We start from the raw sequence: 19,017 nt of genomic DNA on the forward strand, positions 1-19,017 counted from the left end.
CCATTTCCCCTTATTCTTTGCTATGGTTAATTGTTCACATTCCCAATTTTTATTTTGTGTCTCTGTGGTAAGTTAATGTAATTTTTTGTAATTTTTGGGGGGCAGGTATTCTCTTACCCAATTCCATTAGGCCTGGTCTTGAAAGTGTTTCACATTGACATCTCCCCCTTTGTTGCCTGATCCAAATCTCAGTGCAAACAAAAGGGATAAAGTGGGAAAATAGATGTATCTTAGTCATTAAAACCAATGTGCTGGGGCAAGAAGCTCATCTGTGTCATTAAAATGCACCAAAGAGCAGTAAAATTTGGGGTGAATCTTAGGACATTCCTAGACCCCCTTTTCCTCATTAGTACAATGAGAATTTTAGTGAGATAAGTTCTAAATATCATCTCATTCTCCACTTCTCCCACTGCTGATGGTCCTCTTTGGAGGAGTTTTCCCTTACAGCAATCACAAATAAATTATGGAAAAGCTGTGTATCTAGATACACATAGGTAAGTGTTCTACATGATATCATTGACTCTCTATTATGTCCTGGGCATTTCACATTCATTGTTTCATTTAACCTTCAAAATAATGTTGCAAGGTATTAGTAATCACACTTTACATAAGAGAAAACAGAAATCTAGACAGACTAAGCAAGTTGCATGAGAACCCACAGTTAGGACACGATGGAGCTTGTGGTCAAGCGGGTCAGCCCCCATCTCTACACTCTTTACATTAAAACATACTGTCAATCATGCAAATCAGGGCAAACCAATGTGCAGACTGTAAAGGCCAAAATTATTCTCATTCTATTCTAAATACCACCAAAGAAATGTTAAAGTGTTTGTGTTGTACTAGAAATTAAGTATTCCAAAAAGTTATCATAGGATCTTGAATTTGCAGGAAGAGATGGAAAGAGAGAGAGATGCCAAACTGAGTCGATAAAAGGAGTTCAGAGGAGAGGGCTTATTTTGGGCTGGACTTTCTGGGCTGCTTCACAGAGATAATAGAACTTAAAACTTATGGGGCCCAGAGAAAATGTCTTTGTCTAATAAGCAGAACAAGGGCTTATATATTATTTAGGATGCTTCCAACTTCATAAAACAGATAATATAAAACTCAGCTTGGCTTAAATATTAAGGAAAATGTATCTCATATAGCAAGAATTCTCAAGGTCAGATGGCTTCTGGATTAACTTCATGCTCTAGAATACCACCAGGACCCATGATTTTTGCACCCTCATGGTTTGCCCTTTTACTCCTAGTTTTTCTGTGGTTGCAAGAAAGCTACTGTAGTTCATGATATTAAATGCAGATATAACCATATCCAGAAGAAAAATACGTATTGCTTCTTCCCATGAACTTATTTATTTATGTATGTATGTATTTATTTTAAATGTTTATTTTTGAGAGACAGAGACAGAGTGCGAGCAGGGGAGGGGCAGAGAGAGAGGGAGACACAGAATCCAAAGCAGGCTCCAGGCTCCAGGCTGTCAGCACAGAGCCCAACGCAGGGCTCGAACTCATAGACCGGGAGATCATGACCTGAGCTGAAGTCAGACCCTTAACCAACTGAGCCACCCAGGCGCCCCTTCCCATGAATTTATTTTTAAGACCAAAGATATATTTCCTAGAGTCTCCTAGCAGATTTCCTTCATGTTGCATTTGCCAGAAGATATATGTCCAGGCCTAAACCAATCACTGACAGATGAATGAGACCAAGTTGGGCTTAGGCCAATCAGGATTAACCCCTAGAACTGAGAACAGAGCCACTCTTCTCTGAGTCTCTTGGAGGAGGGTTGGGTACCCTTAGAGAATTAGAGTCCTGTCCCCAGCAAGAAGGGGGGAAGGTAACGAGTAGGTAATTAGTGCGGCTACCTAGCACACCAAGATAAGGAGGGAGCAATGTTCTGGAAAGATCACCATAGCAAGGGAAGGCACTAATGGGGACAGGATTGGATCAATAGGTAAGTAGATCAAAATGAGAATTTTCAGGGCTACAAAGATAAAAGAACTTATCTTTGGGCAAGCAGAAAGATGCTATATTATTTCCTTCACATGCCAGGAAAATAGGTTATTATCAAGGGATTTTAGCACAGTTTGTATGCTGTCTGGATGATTAACTCTTTTAATTTCTCTCCCTCTCTCTCTCTCTCTCTACCTACCTCTACACCCAACATGGGGCTTGAACTCATGACCCCAATATCAAGAGTTGCATGCTCTTCCAAATGAGTCAGCCAGGCGCCCTGTAACTCATTTTTTAATATTCCCGAAAATCATGTCTTTTTTTTCATTTTCAAAATTGTTTTAAATGTCTAATATATTGCCAGCAGTTTTCTTGTTCCTTTACTGTTGACTGTGTCTTTCATGCATAATTGGTTACTTTCTGACCATTGGATTCTGCAACGTAGGGATGAAATGACAGACTTGGAGATATAGGCCATCAGGTATAAACTCTAACACAGAAACAGAAAAAAGGGAAAGTTTTCCAAGTTCAGTCTTGCCAAGAAGAAGAGATCTCTTGAGACTCAGCAAAATCTCAAGGCCAATAAGTATAACAAGAAATACATTAATGACAGCTAATATTTATTGTTTATGTTGTACCGAGCACTGTACCAAACACTTTTCCATATATTAACTCATTCATTCCTCACAATGACCCCACAAAGTAGGTACAAGGTCTTCATCTATAAAATGGGGATAATAACTAAGGCATGGAACAGTTAAATGACACTTCCATGATCACACGAGTAATAAGTAAATGGCAGGTCCAAGATTCAGAATTGGGCAGTTACACTCTCTTTCCATTACTGTCTCTTTGAGAAGGTACAAATCAGAATAAAGTTTTGCTACAAGTCAATGACAGAAACAACTCATATTTATTAAGTACTTATTAAATGTCTGGCATTGTACTAAGCACTTTCAAGCATCTAACATTTACTAATCAGAGCAATCATGCAAAGTATTATTATTCCTATTTTGTAGGTAGAAAAACCAAGGCTTAGAAAGATTAAGCGATTATGTACAAAATTACACAGTGCATGACAGAGCCAGGATTCAAATTCAGATCTGAATAACTCCAAAGCCAATGCCCTTACTTATGCAAACAATGGAAATAAACTTTCAGATGAGGTGAATTACCATTCAAAGACCAAAAGAACACACAGGCGTTAAAAGTCAAATATATACCAGACACTGTCACAGGTGCTTTTTCATCATTATTTCACTTCATCTCTGTTACTAACATTTTGTTAGGATTAGGTCTCACTTCTGAAAACTTGGGATGACATTAGGTATTAATTATTCTTGTCCAGACAAAGATTCATGAGATATAAACTCTTAAAAAATATAATTACCTTTTAAAAAGCTGTACAGATTTTAAAAAGGAAAAAAAAAAAAAAGAGGCCTAGGATGGTTGAGTCAGAAGACCTAAATTCCAGTTTCTGCTCTGAAAATAAACAGCAGTGCAGTTTGGGACAAGTTAGTTTTCTGGACTCAGTTTCTTCATGTACAAGGTGGCACAGGTTGGCCTGAATGATATCATTCTAAAAACAAGACTGTCCTCTTAGGGATTGCTGCAATGTATGATTCAGGGAGAGAGTAATTCACTGGCTCCTGGTGGCTCGTGAATATCAAAATCACTCAGCTCACAGCATGAGACATAATAAAAGGGAGTTGCACTTTATCAACATCTCCCTTGATTCCTACTCACATGTCCACTTCACTATTTGGATTCCTACTCACCAACTAAAATGCGAGTGGCATGCCCCTTAATTCAGACTGTCCACTTGCACCGTTTCCCTGTCACTCCCCTTCCCAATCCCCCCACCCCGCTGCTATCTCCTGGTGTTTGACCCCCATTTGCCTTCCTTGACTGTTTCTCTTCAACCCCTTGTAGAGACTCAGGCACTCAGCAAGTACTTATCAAGTGTTCACAGGGTATATCTAACAAGGGCTCTTTTCTTCCCTATTTCTTTTAATCAAAAAGTCACCTCCTTAAAAAAAAAATCAAAAATTGATGGGTACCTGGGTGGCTCAGTTGGTTGAGTGTCCGACTTCGGCTCAGGTCATGATCTTGTGGTTCATGAGTTCAAGCTCCACGTCGAGCTCGCTGCTGTCAGTGCAGAGCCCATTTCATATTCTCTGCTCCTCTCTCTCTGCCCCTCCCCCACTTGCACTCTCTCAAAAATAAACATTTAAAAAATCAAAATTTGAGCATTTACTGTTGACAGCCATGTTTCCTAAGCATGCTTCATGATGGGAAACATGTGGGTACTTATTCAAACTATGGATCTTCAGGAATCTCCCCTGAAGAATCTAGTTCAGAAGGTCTATGGTGGGGCCTTAGAGAATCCATGTTTTTCACAAATATGCCAGGCGTTCTTATTATCAAGCCAGTTTTGGAAAGACTCCTGTGAAGTATAAGAAAGGAATCAGGCATTGTGAGTGTGACACTAAGAAGTTAACTATTATAAACCTTAAGAAGCTTGTAATCTATTTGGGGAAACTAGATCCAAACTAAAAATGGGATTTTTACATTACATTACAAGGTGGGATAAATAAATGCGTTAGACCATAAAAGTACATAAGATCAGAATAAGTTCAGGGGGAGAAGAGAGCTCTGGGCTGGGCCCAGAAGGAAGACTTGGGCTATGCTGCTGAAGACACAAGGACATGATTAAGTATGGAGAGCATGGAGGGAGGAGTGCATGGAATGGCAGAAATGTCAGCAAACATGGAGCAAAGGAAATACGTAAGAGAGGAGTTGCTAAATTTCAACTTAATCATGTAGGGGCTGGGGAACCATTCAAGATGTTTGAGCTAGGGGGCAACAGATAAAACAATGTTGCTAGCAGATGAGTCTGGCTATCACGTTTATCAGTGGCTCAGAGGTTCTCACCTAGAGGGCCCAGCCCCACCTCAAGTTTCCGATGGAGAAGCATGAGAATTTGCATTTCTAAAAAGTTTCCAAGCAATACAGATGCTGCTAGTCCAGGAACCACGCAGTGAGAACCACTGTTGTACCAGTGATGGATTGGAGAGCACAATAAAGAGGTGGGGATGCCTGAGTGCCAAGACAATAGTGGTGGTTTTAAAATAGGAACGAAAGGAAGGAATTATGAAAGAAACTGATGTGTGGTTCGGATGGGTGTGGATAGGCAAAGCAGGAAGAAAGGGAGATAAAATTATTTAGAGTTCAAATCTGTGGACCAAAATAGCACAAAAAAGAAAAGAAGAATGTTGAATATAGAGCCATCTTGATTTTAGGAAGACGAAAAGTTCAGTCTCTTATAAGGAGCTGCTGCTTGACTTGAATCCTTCTTGTCCGGTTCCATGTGGCCCCTGATCGCAGACAATTAAGCAGCAAGGACCAGCCGGTGAGGACAAAAGGAATGCAGAGATTCACAAGAGTGCAAGAAAGTGCTCTGGGCGCTCACTGGATAGATTGGGTAATCAGTGAGTGACAATGTCTTCCAACCTGACCTGACCCAGTTAGCCATCAGTCCCTGGCTGAGCCCTGCAGCATTGTTTCAAATCAGTCATTTACGTAAACTCCCACCCAAACCAGAAAATCCTGCTTAGGACCAGAACCACAACTGTTGTCACTGTCAATCCACTCCTACCTGCTGGCTGTGAACCTTGACTCACTAGGCCACAGCTCCCAAACTTCAGGCATGGGTGACATCTCAGTATCTCTTGTCCTTACCACAAGGGGGCCCTTTCCAGCCCTACAGAGAATTCTGGCTAGCCTCAGAGTATGGAGAAGCCTCCAGCCCAGGGTGGGGAGAATATCTGGTTATGACAGAGTCGGCCCTTGGGGAGTCCCCACCAGAAGGGGAACCAGGATCCCCTCAGAGACAGCAACAGAGTGGGGAGAGAGGACAGCACTCCCACATCCTGCCCTCACCAGCCTCCCAGATCCTGCAGGCACACTGGGGCACACTGCTTGCCCCTTGTGTTCTGTCAACACTTCTATGTACTCGCTCTACCATACTATCAATGAGAACTAGAAAGTCAATGCTAGGACATCTGGGCTACAGCCAAAAAAAAAAAAAAAAAAAAAAAATTCCTTTTCATATCATGGAAGAGGAGAAACACAGAAATAAGCACCTGGAGGGCAGGAACTTCAGTTTACTTCATTTATTTGAATATAGACATACTTCGTGTAGGGGCATGTAACATGTGATGCCTCTGTGGAAAGGTAAATCCCTAATTCTGTATGAAATCCTCCCTGTCAGTTAAGGTTATTTCTGGAAAAAATGGTCTGCATCTGTGAACATCCTTCATTCCTAAAATCCAAGTGTTGCAAAGTAAGTCACTTGGAATGGGTGGTGACCATGAAGGACATCTTATTTTGTCTACTACTCTAGGATTACATCAGTCCATTGTGCTTGCCAGGTTGCTGATATAGCCAATATTGGTTTTCTCTGTATTCAACCAATATTTATCAAGTGTCAGCTATGGAGCAGGCATTATATTAGGCTCTGAGAATATAGTAGTGAACAAAACTGATAAAAAAGCTTTACATCCTGACAACCGGTATTATACTGAGGGTGGGGGAGGGAAAGAGGGATAAATAGTAAAATAAAAAAAATCTAAATCCGTTCTGGGGAATGTTAGAAGGACAAATACACAAAAAGTAATAAAGCAGCAAGGAAGGGGATTATGGAGTGGAAGGGGAAGGGGATAATGACTTTAAATATGCTATTTAAGGAAGGCTTCATTAGGAAAATGACACTTGAACAAACAGAGGAAGATGAGGGAAAAAGCCTAGTGGCTACCAAGGAGAAAGCACTCTAGAAGAGGGAACAGCAAGTCCAAGCGCCATAAGGTAGGAGTGTGCCTACCACACTCAAGATACGCCTGCATACAGCAAGAGCCCTATCCTTCACGGACATGGGCATTTACTCTGAATTAGATGGGAGTCAGTTGGAAGGTACTGAAGAGAGAGCAAAGTGCCTGACTCATATTGGAACAAATCACTCTGGCTGTCCTATAAAGAACAGAACATGTAGGGACAAGAGTGAAAGCACAGCGAACAGTTAGAAAGTTATTGCAATGACCCAAGGTGACGTAGGTGCTGGTGGGGAGGAATGTTTGAATTCTAGATATATATTGAAAATGGAATCAACAGAATTTTCTGGTTAAATAGCCTTTGTCTCCGCCCTGAAATATTAATTAAACCTACTCACAAAGATAATAGGTTGGCCACCACACATCAGCGACAGCTTAAATGTGAACCCAAATTTCAATTGCCAAATCTAATATCAAATTGCTGATAAAAAAAAGTTTCCATGATGGTATCACAATCTTTATTTATCTATGGGTTTATGTTATTAGTTATGTTTTAGGACGAATATTAATTTCCATTCCCATCAGTTCTGAATTATTTTACACAAAACAAAAAATAGAGAAATATCCTTATACATTCACATCATAGGATATTACACAGGAATTAAAAATTATATTTATGAAGGGTTTAAATGACTTAGGAAAATGCTTGAGAAAGGTAGGTGGAAAAATAAAGAGTATAAAGTTATATTATCTCGGTGCAAATATGCCAACTGTTAATAGTAATTAACTGAGGATGATAGGACTGGGAGTTATTTATGCTTCTATTATACTTTTCAAGTAGATTAAGATGAGACTATTATTTTCCTTTGATAGTAACATTAAAAAAAAAACCACTATTGAATATTTCACAAGCAACAGTCTCTATCTATAGTTGCTTTACATGTACCCAACAAGACGAGATAGAGGCAATGTACCAGGTTTATTTAGGCTGATCAGAGTGCCACCAAACGGAAGAGAGGCAGCATGCGCGAGTCCCCCCCACACATATGCAACCCCAGTGTTCCCAACTCTTCTCCAAAGGTGTCTTTTCACACCACCCCATGCTTCACCACCAAACTTCTATTATATTTTCCTCCGTCTAGTCCATAGTTGCTCCATGACTAATTATCATTTTCTTCATCTTCATATGCTTTAAAAAAAATTTTTTTGGCAATGTTCATTTATTTTTGAGAGAGAGACAGAGACAGAGACAGAGTGTGAGTGGGGGAGGGGCAGAGAGAGAAGGAGACACAGAATCTGAAACAGGCTCCAGGCTCTGAGCTGTCAGCACAGAGCCTGACACGGGGCTCGAACCCACAAACTGTGAGATCATGACCTGCGAAGTTGGACGCTCAACCAACTGAGCCACCCAGGCTCCCCTGCATATGCTTTTTATTTTCAAAGAGGATTATAATATCCTTAAACTAAGTGGAGCCTTTGGAACAGAGTTTCCACTGGATCCTCTGTTCCACTTGATAGAAAGACAACTGTGTTCCCTGCCTCTTGTAGTAGCAAGAATGTAAACCATTCACAATCACCTCCTCATTTCACCTATGACTACAGGGGCTGACCTTGTTATCTCAAATTGGCTAATTTAGTGTTTTTCTAATAACATAGTACACAAATCACTCCCATATATACACCCATACGACTCTACAAACATTGTAACATAATAAACATTATTATTACTTTTACTAAACAACTAGTCAATATGATTACTAATACATTTCTCTTTTCAAAACAATACACTTTCTTTCTGGACAAGTAGAGCAGAGAGGAAGAAAGGAAGAAAATAAAGAGGAAGGGCAAAGAACCATAGAAAGCATCCCAAACTTGTTTGCAATACTTTGGGAAAGTAGCATCAATTAAAAACCCTCCAAAATGCCATGACAAGAAAAAGCAGAATATTTTTATTCTCTCTGTGTCACTCAATACCTAGTAGTCCTAGGAGGCCCTGAATACAGGGAAAGAATCCCTGACTGACGCAAAGTAAGAAAGAGTATTGCCGTATCTTCTTATAAATTTTAGTGCTGTTCATCGTGTATTTTTTAGCCCTCTTTCTGGACGCATGATCATTACATTAAACCATGCAACTTCTTTAGCCAATGAATTGTGAAAAGGATGGGCACAGAGCCCAATGCAGGCCTCGAACTCACGAATTGTGAGATCATGTCCTGAGCTGAAACCAAGAGTCGGACGCTTAACTGAGCCACCCAGGTGCCCCTTTGAGTGGTAATTTTAAGAAGCAATAATTTATCATGCTTTCCCTTTCTGTCTGCCACAGCAAACAACAGTGGGGCACCAGATAGCCTGGGTCCAAGAGTGAGGGCAATGCAGAGCAACATCCTACTCCTCCCTCTCCCACAGACATTAGTGAGAAATAAAATTTCATTGTTTAAAGTTATGGACATCTTTCAGGGTTACTTGTTACCATGGCAAAACCTAACCTACCCTGATTGATACTGATACTCGTTTAATAGCAAATGCTGGTGTGAAAATTAAAAGGAAATCTCATTTAGAATGGAGTCAGGAGGTTGGGCAGTGGGAGGTCTTATGTCCTAACACTGTTGTTAATTACAAATCCAACAGAAGAGATGGACCTAGCATATGGATACTACTTTGCTATCTCAGTAAGAATAAAAGCTTTCCTCCTTCGCCTGGCAACAGCTCAGCCAATGAAAAGCCACTATACTTTAAACTGCCACTTTACTCCAATAGACTTTTTGTTTATATCAGCCTTCCAAACATCCCCTTCCTCTACAAAAGTGCTCCTCTGTCTTGTTCTATGGACTTGCCTATGATTCTGCTGTAGCTTGCTTGTTCCAGATTGCAATTCTCTGCTATTCCCAAATAAAACCATCTTTTGCTGGTAAAATAACTGTCAGTTTTATTTTTTAAGATTAACACTGGCTTCCTCTGGAATTTCCAACAATTGAGATCAAGCAAATCGGAGATCATGAAGGCTAACAAATTCACAAGAAGGTAAGTGTAAAGAGTAAACATTGCAAGCTTCAGACTGCTGTCCTTAAAAAGGTCTGCTTGGAAGGTTGCCTTTGGCCAGAATCTTGGAACTCAGATTTGAGGAGTGTTCCCACCATTGCCTAAATAATGAGTAGGCTCCCAGTGCCTGATTTGTGAGGTATAAACAATGTGGTGTATGCTAAATACCTCCTTTCCTTCTGGGAGCCTAAAATTTCAGCACATGTTAGGCAGTACATGACCAGTCCCCCAAGACACTTAGAGTGACAAGTCTGTAATAAGCTTCTGTCATAGACAACATTTAGTAGGTATTGTCACAACTTATCACTGGGCAATTAAGTGCATCCTATATGAGTCACTGGGAAAGGGCACTTGGAAACCTGTGGCTTGTTTCCTGCAGACTTTGCTTCATGCACCTTCATACCTTCACACCTTTTCCCTTTGCTGATTTTGCTTTATATCCATCCACTAGTAATAAATCATGGCCATGAATGTGACCAAATCCTGTGAGTTCTAGCAAATCATCAAACTTTGGGGGTGATCTTAGAGACCTCCAACACAGTTAGAAACCAATGACAGAATTAGACAACAAAAGAGATTTTAATTCAAAAACTTCAAGTACTAGAATTGCAGATATGGAAAATAAAATTGTTCCATGTAAAATGACTAAAGAAATAAATGATAAGAATCACACATTTGAGGAGGAAGCAAATAACCATCGAGGAAGAACAAGCAGATTTGAAAAGTAACCAAAGGAAATTTCTAAAAATGAAAAAGTTTAAAGAGATAATGGCTGAGAATTTTTCAGAATTAAGAAGATATATGATTCCACAGACTTGGGAAGCATAATATATACCAAACAAGATTAAAAACAAAACAAAATCAATAACTGGCCATATTTTAGTGAAACAGATCACAGAGCTTTAGATATTAAAAGTAGCCAGAGGAAAAAGGAAGATCACTTATATAGAAATAGATGGATATTAGAAATAATAATCAGATGGACAGACTCTGAAAAAAACAATCTCCTTGAAAACAAGGCTGAATTAAAACATTTTCAAGTAAGCAAAAAGATAATTTTATTATCAATGGATTTTTGCTAAAGTAATTTTCCAAAAGCATACTTCAAAAAGAGAGGAGATCCTCTCAAAAGCATAATTTGAGGTACAAGGAATGTATAAAATAGCAAATGTTTCTGTGAATCTAAGTAAGTATTTCTGTATAAAATCCTAATAGTAGTCTTGGGGTTATAATAGGATAAAACTAAAATATACCACGATTGTCACAGAAGTTGTGCTAATGTGGTTAAAATACATTACAATCTTTCTTGTTTGGTTGAGAAGGCTGAGATACTTAAGTCTTTGTTAAATTAAATAACAGTAACATTTAAGACTAATCACTAAAAACAAACCAAAAAAACCAAGACTCTAAACCTTCCAAGCCATCAGAGGGAAAATTATAGAATAGAACAACAAACACAAAACTAAAAAGGAGGGGGAGGGAGGAACAAGAATAAAGGAGGGGCGCCTGGGTGGCTCAGTCGGTTAAGCATCCAACTTCATCTCAGTTCAGGCTCTCACAGTGGATTCGAGCCCCGCATCGGGCTCTGTGCTGACAGCTTGCTCCGAGTGTGGAGCCTACTTCGGATTCTGTGTCTCCTTCTCTCTCTGCCCCTCCCCCACTCATGCACTGTCTCACTCTCTCAAAAATAAATAAATGTAAACAAAAAAATTAAAAAAAAAGGAAGGACACAAGTGGATCAGATAGAAATGCAAACATATTATAGTAGAAACATATTTACTATAATCATAACAAATATTAATAGATTAAATTTGTCAGGCAAAAGAGACAAATTATCAATGACTGGATATAAAGTAAAATTCAGTATGTTATTTACAAAGGATATTCCTAAAAGGCCATAGAAAAGCTGAGTTAAAATTACACACACACACACACACAATCAGGGAACTATTAACCAAGAGAAACCTGAAAAGGACACATTTAGAAGAAATAAATACATATCTAGAAATTGAGGAGATCCCTATGAAATGGTAAACATCATAATTAACCAGGAAGATAAAAAAACTAATTATGCATGCACCTAGCAAAATAGCCTCAAAATATATAAGGCAAAAATGAACTTAACTTAGCAACTGAAAGTGGTATTTTAAACATATTTATATATTGTCATCCTGACTGGATAGCTTGTCCCTTATCTAAGGTTTTATTGTTTCAGAAAACATGTGATACATCGTAATTTTTCCATTTAACATAATAGAAAATAGGCTCCTGGTTAGGAGATATTTTTACACAGACATCTGGTTTTTCAAAAACAGATTAAATAGGAGACACCAACATACTGTTCAAGAATAATTTTTAAAGAGCAAAAGAAAGGTAATTTAGATCAACCCTCCTAAGGACAAACTTTAAAAAATTGGGAAAAAAATAATCATAAAAAAAGTTAACATTTAGTGGTAGGGAGCCTCAAAGATGACCCATGATGATTTCTGCCTTCTGGTAGTCATACCCTCAAGAGTAATTTAAAAAGTATTTTGAATAAATTAAAATACAACATATCCAAATTTGTGGGATGCAGCAAAAGCAGTGCACAGAGAAAAATCTATAATATTGAATGCATATGTTAGAAAAGAAGAAGGTTCTACAATCAGTGATCCAAGTTTCTACTTTAGGAAACTAAAAAAATAAAAGCAAACTAAATCCAAAGTAAGAAGAAGAAAAGAAATAATAAGTAGAGCAGAAATAGATGAAATTGAAAACAGGAAATCAATAGAGAAAAATCAATGAAACCAAAAGCTGATTCTTTAAAAGATCAATAAAATCAACAAGCTTCTAGTCTGACAAAGCATAAAACAGAGAGGACACAAATATCAGAATTTAATATCAGAAATAATAATACTAATATCAGAAAAAAAAAAAGAAAGGACCTAACTACAGATTCTGTGGACATTAAAAGGATACTAAAGGAATAGCATGAACAACTCTATGCTCACAAATTTGATAAACTAGACGAAATGGACCAATTTCTTGGAAAACACAATTTGCCAAAACTCACACAAGAAGAAATAAACAATCTGAGTAGGTTTGTATCTATTAAAGAAATTGAATCAATAATTCATGACCTTCCAGATGGGATCCCAGGACCAGAGGGGTTCACTGGTGAATTCTACCAATTATTTAAGAAAGAATTTTGTACAAGCTCTTTCAGAACACAGAAGCATAGGGAATACTTCCTAACTCATGCTATAGGGCCAGCATTACCTTTATACCAAAACCAAAGACAGGGGTGCCTAAATGGCTCAGTCGGTTGAGCATATCGGACTCTTGATTTCAGTTCAGGTCATGATCTCATGGTTGTGGGATCGAGCCCTGATGGACTCTGTGCTGGGCATGGAGCCTACTTGGGATTCTCTCTCCCTCTCCCTCTGCCCCTCCCCTGCTCATGCATGGTCTCTCTCTCGCTCAAAAAAAAAAAAAAAAAACATTACAGGAAACCTACAGATCAATATCTCTCATGAATATAGATGCAAAAATCCTCAATAAAATATTAGCAAATGTATAAAAAGAATTATACACCACAACTCAATAGGATTTATCCCAAGTATGCAAGGCTGGTCCAACATTCAAAAATCAATTAATGTAATCAATCACATCAACAGGCTACAAAAGAAAATTCACATGATCATTATTAACAGATGCAAAAAAGCAATCTACAAAGTGTAACATCAATTCACGATTAAAAAAAAAACAACTAAGAATAAAGGGGAACTTCCTCAACTTAATAAAGAATATCTATAAAAAAAACCATACAGCTAACTAATATATCATAGTTAATGCTGAGAAACTTGAAGCTTTCCTACTAAGATCAAAAACAAGGCAAGAAGTCCCTTCACCACTCCTTTCAATAGCATACTGGAAGTGCTAGCTAATGCAAGACAAGAAGGGAGCCTGGTTAGCTCAGTTAGATCAAGAGCATGTGACTCTTGATCTTGGGATTGTGAGCTGCAGCTCCACACTGGGTATAGAGATTACTTTAAAAACCAAACCAAACCAAACCAAAACAAAACAAAAAGAAGAAACAAAAGGTATGCAGATTGGGAGGGAATAAATAAACAGTCTTGTTTGCAGATGATATGATCATCTACGTAGAAGACCCAAAAGAACCAAAAACTCCTGGAACTAATAAACAATTATAGAAAGGTTGCAGGATACAAGGTTAATATACAAAAGTCCATCATTGTCCTATATAATAGCAATAGACAAGTGGAATTTGAAATTAAAAAAACACAATACCATTTACATTAGCACCCTCAAAAATTAAATAATTGGGAATAAATCTCATATATACGAGGTCTATATGAAAAAAACTACAAAACTCTGATGAACAAAATCAAGGAAGAATAAATGGAGAAATATTCCAATCATGGATAGGAAGACTCAATATTGTCAAAATGTCAGTTCTTCCCAACTTGATCTACTAACTGAATGCAATCCCAGTCAAAATCCCAGCAAGTTTTCTTATGGTTATTGACAAACCAATTCTAAGGTTTATATGGAAAGGAAAAAATAACAATAGTCAACACAATATTGAAGGAGACAAAGTTGGAGAATTGATACTATCCAACTTTAAGACCTACTATAAAGTGACAGCAATCAAGACAGCATGGTATTGGTGAGGGGATAAAGAAATTTTGTTAATTCTTCACAAAAATTAACACAAAGTGGATCACAAATCTAAATGTAATGTAAACTGCAAAACGGTAAAACTCTAGAAGATAACACAGCAAGAAACAGATGACCTTGGGTGTGGTGATGACTTTTCAGCACGATCCATTTAAGAAATAATTGACAAGCTGGAGTACATTAAGATTAAAAACTTCTGCTCTGTAAGAGACAATATCAAGAAAATGAGAAGACAACCGAATGAGAAAAAATATTTGCAAAGATATCTGATAAATGACTGCTATCCAAAATACACAAAGAATTCTTAAAACTTAACCTTAAGAAAACAAACCACCCAATCTAAAAAATAAACCAAAGACATCTCACCAAAGATGGTATCAGTTGGCAAGTAAGCATATTAAAAGACACTCCACATCATGTGTCAGTGGGAAAATACAAAATAAAAAAACAATGAGATACTATTATTAGAATGGCCAAAATCTGGAATCCTGACAACACCAAATGCTGGCGAGGTCGTGGGGCAACAGGAACCCTCATTCACTGCTGGAAGGAATGCAAAATGGTACAGCCACTTTGGAAGACAGTTTGGCAGTTTCTTACCAAACTAAACATAGTCTTTACATACAATCCATCAAACATGCTCCTTGGTATTTACACAAAAGAGTTGAAAACTTACGTCCACACAAAAACCTGCACACAGATTACAGCAGCTTTATTCGTAATTGTCAAAATTTGGAAGCAATAATCAAGATGACCTTCAGTAGTTGGATGGATGAACTGCAGTACATACACATAATGGAATATCATTAGGCACTGAAAAGATCTGGAGGAACCTTTTTTTTTTCTTTTTTTTTAATGTTTGTTTATTTTTGAGAGAGACCGAGTGCAAGTGGGGAAGGGGCAGAGAGAGGGAGACACAGAATCCAAAGTGGGCTCCAGGCTCCGAGCTGTCTGCACAGAGCTAATGCGGGGCTCAAACTCACGAACTGTGAGATCATGACCTGAGCCAAAGTTGGACGCCCAACCGACTGAGACACCCAGGTGCCCCTGGAGGAACATTTTCTAAGTGAAAGAAATTAATGTGAAAAGGTTACCAACTGTACAACTCCCAACTACATGGTGTTCTGGAAAAGGCAAAACTATCGACACAATAAAATCAGTGGTTGCCAAGGGATTATGGGGTAGGGGTGGGATGAATAGGAGGAGCACAGAGAATTTTTAGGGCCATGAAAATTCTCTGTATTCTCATTATACACTTGTCCAAATGCACAGAATGTACACCAGCAAGAATGAACTGTAATGTAAGCTACGGACTTCAGACAACTATTATGGTGTACCAATGTAGGTTCATTAAATTTAAGAAATGTACCAATCTGGTGGGGGATGTTGATAATAGGGGAGATGGTGCATGTGTGGAGGCAAAGGCTATATGGGAAATCTCTGCACCTTCCCCTCAATTTTTCTGTGGACCTAAAACTGATCTAAAAAAGATCTTAAAAAGTCTATTGAGGGGCACCTGGGTGACTCAGTCCATTGAATGTCCAACTCTTGGTTTCAGCTCAGGTCATGATCTCACAGTTTGTGAGATAGAGCCCGAGTCAGGCTCTGCACTGACAGAGTCAGGCTCTGCACTGAGCCTGCTAGGGATTCTCTCTCTCTCTTTTTCTCTCTGCCCCTCCCCTGCTCACGCTCTCTCTCAAAACAAATAAACTTAAAAAAAAAAAAAAAAAAGTCTAATGAAATCTAAAAAAAGAAGAGAAAAGATAAGATGGAGGGAGAATGTATTAGATTTAGTCCCAAAGATTCTAAGACTACATTGGTAATTACCAATTACCAAGCAAGTCATACACTGAGGGCACGCCCTATACAACTTATACCACAGAAGCCAGCATGATACTCTAAACACCAAAAACAATCGGTATTATGAAGAATCAAAGGGAGAATTAAAAGAACCAGTGCAGCTCTAAAACTCTGGACTGTATCAGTGCCATAAAGCAATCAGGAAATCTATTTTAGAATTCAAACCCTTTGGAATTTTCTTCTTGAAGACTCTTGTGTCTTCCCTTAACTCAATTTTTTTAAAGTGTTTTGCTGCCATACCAGCAGTGCATTAGCTTAAAGAAAATAACCATACATTTTTTTACATTTTAGTGTCATTTTATGCTACAAAGCTTTATTTACATAGTTCTTCAGAATATATTTCAGTTGTCCATCCACTATTCTAAGTGTGATATGATATCAAATAGAGTAGATTTGCAGGAAAGCATAAAAGAGAGAGAACAATTCTACAACTTAATATATATAGTATCATTAGTGGTTATTATTTTTACAGTTTTCTTTTGAGAATAATCCACTGAATTTTTCTGCCATTGACATTTCTGGATTAAGTTGTCCTTAAGAGCAGTTTCCACAGAGAATTAAGAGTATAACAGTCCAATATATTTTTACAGTTGATATTTGACAGTTTGTGAGTAGGTGCAAATCATTTTTTCTCCCATTTTTTTTCAAAAGTCTTGGATGATGAAGAGGAATCATGACCTTCACCACTACTATATCGGTCATATAAAGTCTGAAATTAAAAACACACACCTGTTTTGTAACTTTTTAAATTCAATGGATTATCAGATTAATAAAGATAACTAAACATATTCTAACATGAAATGAATTTCTCTCTTGTTCTTATAACTACAAAATTATTTTATAAACTATTGAAGATAATTAAGAATTGTAAACACCTAGCTTGGCCTAAAAATCTATCATAAGATACAGCTCAATATTTCTGTAAAAGAAATGTACCATAGCTATTAATAAGCATACATATGCACCTTCAAGCCCTTTTTAGTCTCCCGTATTTTTTTTTAAATAAAGCTAGTCTTAGATAAATTGCTACACTTTAAAATACCCTCATCAGGAAATAGACTATCAGATGATATTTCAACTAATAAACAGATGACATTAAAAAAAATAATACAAATTATTATATAAATAGGCATAATCAGCTATAATAAAATCTACATATTTTTTAAAGGATTCAAGACTAAACCAACATCTAATTTATGAAGATGACAGACATCTCTGTCTTGGAGAACACATAACCTTAGTGATAAAGGAAACTAATTCATCTCTATTTATAAAAGGCTCTAAATAATACACTGGTAGAAATTTAAAACATGAAGATGTTATTACTGAAATAAATAATTAGTAACTGCTTGGTTAACTAAACCAGTGGGCAATAAACATACATAGGGTTCTAGAAATGACAAGGTGTTTGATGGCAATGAGATCCAAAAAATGGTGGCATAGACATAAACCAACACTGGGAGGCTGAAAGGTTTGAGGCATTCACTTTGAGAAGTGTTCTGACTGCTGTACACAGCTGTAAGTCATTACATGTAACAAATACTGAGACTTCTCCAAGATGGTTTAAGAAAAAAATGGCTAGAAGAAATGAATTCAAAAGCTGTGTTAAGAATATTGTTGATTCAAAAGACAGGTTGCTTTTTAAATTTATCCAGCTGAGACCTGACTGCAATCTTAGGTATGCACCTTGTATGACAATTCACTTTCAATTGTGCTATCTGTACAATAAGAATGTAAATCAAGTAAGTCTATTTTGTCAAAAAGCACAAGTATCTAAATGTCGAAATATATTTCATAGTTGTCTTATGATTGGACCAAGTTTTCTTTGGAGTACCTGTTTAAGCATCTAATTCACTAAACTATACAAAACAATTAAAAGTAATGTAAATAGAGAACAGACATTCTTACTTTAGCAGCTTTCAAAATGGAGTTAGGAGAATTCAGACCAACGAGTTGGCCCAGAACATATTTCATTTCTTCAGTGGTGCCCTTAGCCATCTGATTACCTGTAATAAAAATATAATCAATAACCTACTGGTACCATTAAAAAAATATAAAATACACAAATACATTCTGTTTAACAGCACAATGGCTGGCTTTATGTAATTTATCATTGATCAAAGCTACTTACCAAGGATAAGTGAAAATGAATGCAAGTTAAAAAAAAAGGCGATTTCATTTATTTTAGTATTTTAGAATAAAAGAAACTTCCTTAAGGAAGGAGGAAATCTGGAAGTAGCCCATTCAAATTCTGGTTTTGTTATAGCTAAACGTCTGTTTATATTAGTAATTAGTATAATTACTTAGTATAATTAGTGTAATTACTTAGTAATTAATTAGTAATCTAATAAACTGATTTTCAAAGAAATACCTGGATGAGTTTGAATTTGAACATATGGATGCACCAGAAGCTCAGGAATGGATATCCTCTGTTTAGGGTCCCTTATTAAACAACACTATAAAAATAAGGATTAATTTTTTTAAAAATCAAGTTTTCTTATGTAATATTGACATAAAGTGTTTTTCAAGATTGCACCATACCACAGAAGTTGCTTTCTAGATAGCCCACTCAGAAATGACAAGATTCCATAAGTCATTCTTGCAAAATTCCCAAGTATTCATAAGCTTTTTAAAAATACCTTCAAAATAAACTTAACAT

The 19,017-nt window shown here is 37.3% G+C and overlaps 1 protein-coding gene across 6 annotated transcripts in view; it reads right to left on the minus strand.

Moving 5' to 3' along the window:
* Window positions 1–16,798: 16,798 nt before the first annotated feature.
* TTK (TTK protein kinase) overlaps window positions 16,799–19,017 on the minus strand; it is a 39,146-nt gene continuing 36,927 nt past the window's right edge. For all 6 annotated transcript variants that reach the window (XM_053904703.1, XM_053904702.1, XM_053904700.1 and 3 more), the window contains 3 exons: window positions 18,730–18,814; window positions 18,267–18,364; window positions 16,799–17,067 (listed from right to left, as the gene is read on the minus strand). In XM_053904703.1, the coding sequence (XP_053760678.1) occupies window positions 16,981–17,067; window positions 18,267–18,364; window positions 18,730–18,814 (270 nt within the window). In that variant the 3' untranslated portion in view covers window positions 16,799–16,980. The remainder of the gene's footprint in view (window positions 17,068–18,266; window positions 18,365–18,729; window positions 18,815–19,017) is intronic.

The sequence above is a fragment of the Panthera pardus genome, unplaced genomic scaffold, assembly GCF_024362965.1.
Source record: "Panthera pardus isolate Hobbes unplaced genomic scaffold, ASM2436296v1 HiC_scaffold_17, whole genome shotgun sequence".
NCBI lineage: Eukaryota > Metazoa > Chordata > Mammalia > Carnivora > Felidae > Panthera > Panthera pardus.